A 5,457-nucleotide genomic window follows, 5' to 3' on the forward strand; every position below is an offset into this window, starting at 1 on the left:
GATAGGCAGGTAGGACAAGTCATGGGGACAGTGCTGAGCTGGAAGTTTGAAACTGGGGTGAGGTGGGGGAAAGGGGAAATGAGGAACCTGTTGAAGTCCACATTGATGCCCTGGGGTTGAAGGCGGAAGATGAGACATTCTTCCTCCAGGCGTCTGGTGGTGAGGGAGCGGTGGTGAAGGAGGCCCAGGACCTCCATGGCCTCGGCAGAGTGGGAGGGTGAGTTGAAATGTTGAGCCATAGGGCGGTGTGGTTGATTGGTGCGAGTGTCCCAGAGATGTTCCCTAAAGCGCTCTGCTAGGAGGCGTCCAGTCTCCCCAGTGTAGAGGAGACCGCATCGGGAGCAACGGATACAATAAATGATGTTGGTGGATGTGCAGGTAAAACTTTGATGGATGTGGAAGGCTCCTTTAGGGCCTTGGATGGAGGTGAGGGAGGAGGTGTGAGCACAGGTTTTGCAATTCCTGCGGTGGCAGGGGAAGATGCCAGGACAGGAGGGTGGGTTGTAGGGGTCGTGGACCTGACCACGTAGTCATGGAGGGAATGGTCTTTGCGGAAGGTGGAAAGGGGTGGGGAGGGAAATATATCCCTGAAGGTGGGGTCCGTTTGGAGATGGCGGAAACATCAGCAGATGATTTGGTTTATGCTAAGGTTGATAGGTGGAAGGTGAGCACCAGGGGCGTTCTGTCCTTGTTACAGTTGGAGGGGTGGGGTCTGAGGGCGGAGGTGCGGGATGTGGATGAGATGCGTTGGAGGGCATCTTTAACCACGTGGGAAGGGAAATTGCGGTCTCTAAAGAAGGAGGCCATCTGGTGTGTTCTGTGGTGGAACTGGTCCTCCTGGGAGCAGATGCGGAGGAATTGGGAATACAGGATGGCATTTTTGCAGGAGGTAGAGTGGGAAGAGGTGTAATCCACGTAGCTGTGGGAGTCGGTGGGTTTGTAAAAAATGTCGGTCGTCATTAATGGAGATGGAGAGGTCCAGGAAGGGGAGGGAGGTGTCAGAGATGGTCCAGGTAAATTTAAGGTCAGGGTGGAATGTGTTGGTGAAGTTGATGAATTGCTCAACCTCCTCACAGGAGTACGAGGTGGTGCCAATGCAGTCATCAATGTAATGGAGGAAGAGGTGGGGAGTGGTGCCGGTGTAATTACGCAAGATCGACTGTTCTGCATAGCCAACAAAGAGACAGGCATAGCTGGGGCCCATACGGGTGCCATTGGCTACCCCTTTGGTCTGGAGGAAGTGGGAGGATTCGAAGGAGAAATTGTTAAGGGTGAAGACCAGTTCGGCCAAACGAATGAGAGTATCGGTGAAAGGGTACTGTTGGGGACGTTGGAAGAGGAAGAAACGGAGGGCTTGGAGGCCCTGGTCCTGGCGGATGGAGGTGTAGAGGGATTGGATATCCATGGTGAAGATGAGGCATTGGGGACCGGGGAAACTGAAGTCTTGGAGGAGGAGGAGGGCGTGTGTGGTGTCTCGAACGTATGTGGGGAGTTCCTGGACTAGGGGGGACTATAACCTGGACTATAACCTGGTGTTGTGTGATTTTTAACTTTGTACAGTCGAACACCAGCATCTCCAAATCACCTCTGAATAGGTTGATTAGAAACAATAAGCTAAATAAAATTGATTAGATTAGATTAGATTACTTAGTGTGGAAACAGGCCCTTCGGCCCAACAAGTCCACACCGCCCCGCCGAAGCGCAACCCACCCATACCCCTACATTTACCCCTTACCTAACACTACGGGCAATTTAGCATGGTCAATTCACCTCACCTGCACATCTTTGGACTGTGGGAGGAAACCGGAGCACCCGGAGGAAACCCACGCAGACACGGGGAGAACGTGCAAACTCCACACAGTCAGTCGCCTGAGGCGGGAATTGAACCCGGGTCTCTGGCACTGTGAGGCAGCAGTGCTAACCACTGTGCCACCGTGCCGCCCACAGTGATTGAAGGAAGTTTTTTTTAGAAAGAATTGAGCACTTCATAGAATGACTACTGTGTGGAAGCAGGCCATTCAGCCCATCAAGTTCACATCAACCATCCAAAGAGTTTCCCGCTCATCTCCCTGTAACCCTACACTTCCCACAGCTAATCCACCTAACCCACACATCCCTGAACACTATGGGCAATTTAGCATGGCCAATCCACCTAACCTGCAAATCTTTGGACAATCGGCAGAAGTCCACACAGACACAGGGAAAATATGCAAACTTCGCACAGACAGTCACCCAAGGATGGAATCGAACCCAGGTCCCAGCGTTGTGAGGCAGCAGTGCTAACCAGTGATCCACTGTGCTGCTTACTTGTAGTACTGACCCTACCTCTGGGCCACGCAACCCGCGTTAATGTCCCACCACCTCTGCTCCAGAGGTGTGTCATGGCATCTCTGAACAGGATGATTAGAAAAACATCTAGATGTTAGCTTGAACTGCCAAACACAACAGATTACAGAATCACTGCTCCCCACTGCTGGTGATTTCTGTCTGTGACTGACCTGATGCTGTTGTGAATGAGACATTGTCTGTGACTCACTAGGTGTATTAGCACACTTGGTGGTTTTTGGTTTTGTAGACCCCTTACTCAGCTCCCTGTAATTCAGCCCCGTTATCTCTCACCAGTTAGCTGACTTGCTGGAATTACCGCTTGACAAATGTGGGGGAGGTGGAAACATGAAACAAGAAATAAGCTGCTACATTAATTAAAAGATTTTCCTGTTTTGAAGGATCCCTGCAGGGCTGCTTCTGTTGAAGCAGGCACCATAGTGTTTGTCAGAATTCCTGTTGGTTTATAAATGCACTGTGGCAATGTGTGACCACCCCACTTTGTTGCTGCTGTGTCTGTGGAGAAGGTACGGGGAAGCTACCCTGACCCTTCCCTAGCATAAGTAATAAATAAAGCTTTGTCCTTTGGAGACAGCACTCACTTAATACACTTCAAAACCTTAATGAACCATGTTTCGATACAGTTTTGACCAGTTTGATTCTCTCACTTACTCTACCAGTTCAGACTGTGGATGAAAATGAATTATTAATTTAAAATATAGACTACATTTTTTTCTCTGAAGTGCCTTACATTGAATATAAAACAAGCATCATTCGCTGTCTACACAGCCTTGCAGTTTCCTATGTTCTTCCCCCTTTGTTTGGTGTATAATGTAGTCAATCTTCGGTTCTCCACAGTAACAAAGGGTTCAGCCCGAATGCCTCCTTGGCTACATTGTCTAGGCAGTGTGGCGCTGCTGACATGTTTAACATAGGTTGTGCAGCAACAATCAATCAAACAGCCAGAGCCTTCGGTAATGTTGGGAGCTCTAAATACCAGCTAATAGTAAAACGGTATTAACACACACATCTGTAAAACAGGAAATATTAACAACAGCTCTCAATAAAATAGGGAATTTTAAAATCATGATATCAACCATTAATAAAAGACTATAATATTGTATAAGAGCTGACTCTCTCTCTGTTAATAAACCTGTGATCTTGTCTTTCTTAGATTAATGTTCTGCAGGCAAAGAAGAAGTTTGAAATATTAGATGCGGTAAGACTTTGTTTATTTTGCTTATTTCCATTGCCTATTTTCTGCCTTTACAAGTAGACAATGCTCCTTAACCTTTCAGGTAAATGTTACAGGATCTTCAACAAAAGATCAATATGTCACTACCTCAGACAATTGGATTTCCCACATTTCAAACGTTGTTCCACTTACTTTGTAAACTGGATTCACCTTAGCATGTTTTAATAAATCTTACATAAAGCACTGAATGTTGGGGATAGAAGCTGGTCAGCCTTAACTGTAAGACCAAAACTCAAAACAGAAAGTAAGATCGTAGTTTTAATACGGTTTGTGGACCTCTACTGCATGTAAGCATTCCAACACTGGATATGAGCTCCTAATACTATAAACTCACATTGTAACTCTCCAACCCTCACACAGTAAAATTGCAACACTGGGAATTAACTAATACTGCAAGACTCCAACACTAGATAATAACATTCACTCTGCAAACACACAGCCTCAGCAATCATGCACTCAATAATCAGATACTGTGTAATATTCATCAGTAATACTCTCTTGCATGGGCATTCTACCCTCAGGCTCGGTGGGGGATTGTGATAAGTATGTGGAGGAATGGCACTCACTGGGGATAAGGCTGGTCAGCATTAACTGTGAGACCAAAACTCAAAACAGTGACTTGTATCTTTGTACCAACCTTTCAAAAAAAAAGATTCAGAAGAATTCTGTGAAATGAATATTGCGGTTTTGACAAACTTGATCAATTTCAGAGAAATCCTTGCATATTGAAACCTGTTTGATGGTTTGTCATTCTGTGCTGCAGATGCTGTCGTTCATGCATGCTCAGTACACCTTCTTCCAGCAAGGATATGATTTGCTTAAGGAGCTGGATCCCTACATGAAAAAACTGGCCACAGAGGTGAGAGACCGTGCAATGTCACCATGCTTTCTGATTAAGGTGTTACCGGTAGATCTTATCACTTCAGATTATTTGTCTTTTTTCAAAGTTAATGAGTTTGAGGCCGTTGAAAGTCACAGGTAGTTAATGAGAAACATGGAGAAGGGTTTAACAGAAGATGATTTATCTGTTGACATTATTTCTGGATTCCTGCGTGAAAGTGGATGAAGTCATGAATTGAAAGTTAATAACTGGAGCCTGTTTTAATTATTTAAGACGTCCCTTCAGTAACTTAATGAATAAATGCATTGCCCATGTGGTACTGAACCACACAGACTCAGCGGTTTTGTCCCCCTCAAATAGCATAATGTCTCGAGAAAATGCAAGGGATGAAAGTCCACCAGGATTTTGTTACTGATTCTGTCTTCTGTGTGTCCTACTTGAACATCCACAGAAGTAAAACGGCAGCTGAGGGTAGGACTAAGCTGATCCCAAGTGGTTAAATAGTCCACCAATGTCCATCTGAGCTTCCGTAAGAAAAAAACCATTTGCATGAGGTAGAGTGAAAGGAAAGAGAGTGACTTGTACAGCAACCCCAGCCACAGTGCTTTGATGAAATACCCATAAAATCAATGATGGAGAAAACAAGAGAGCCAGAGTTCCTACAGACAACAATGTGATAGTGAACAACTTGGTCTGATCGAGCAATATTAGATTAGGGGTCATTTTGTCCAGATTACTAGGGAGCACTGGCTTCCTTTTTCACAACTATGTGAGGGGACAAATAGGACCTCAATGTAAAATTTCAGGTGAAAGGTGGCATCTCCAACAGTGTAGCAATCCCTCAGTATTGCCTTGGAATCTCAGCCAAATGCTCAGTTCTCCAGTTTGGGACTTGAACCCACAATCTTCTGGCCCAGAGGCAAAAGTGGCACAAGCTGAGTCATAGCAGGGCAGTCACCTCAGGGAGAGCTGTACCTCAGGGAGGGAGCTGTACCTTGGGGGGTGTGGGGGGGGGAGCTGTACCTCTGGGAGGAAG

At 46.0% G+C, this 5,457-nt stretch overlaps 1 protein-coding gene across 2 annotated transcripts in view; it reads left to right on the forward strand.

Annotated features, from left to right (window-relative positions):
• Positions 1-5,457, forward strand: part of acap3b (ArfGAP with coiled-coil, ankyrin repeat and PH domains 3b) — a 310,483-nt gene that overhangs the window by 231,429 nt on the left and 73,597 nt on the right. For both annotated transcript variants that reach the window (XM_043675828.1, XM_043675827.1), the window contains exons 7-8: positions 3,500-3,544; positions 4,344-4,439. In XM_043675828.1, the coding sequence (XP_043531763.1) occupies positions 3,500-3,544; positions 4,344-4,439 (141 nt within the window). The remainder of the gene's footprint in view (positions 1-3,499; positions 3,545-4,343; positions 4,440-5,457) is intronic.

The sequence above is a fragment of the Chiloscyllium plagiosum genome, chromosome 34, assembly GCF_004010195.1.
Source record: "Chiloscyllium plagiosum isolate BGI_BamShark_2017 chromosome 34, ASM401019v2, whole genome shotgun sequence".
NCBI classification, from domain to species: Eukaryota; Metazoa; Chordata; class Chondrichthyes; order Orectolobiformes; family Hemiscylliidae; genus Chiloscyllium; species Chiloscyllium plagiosum.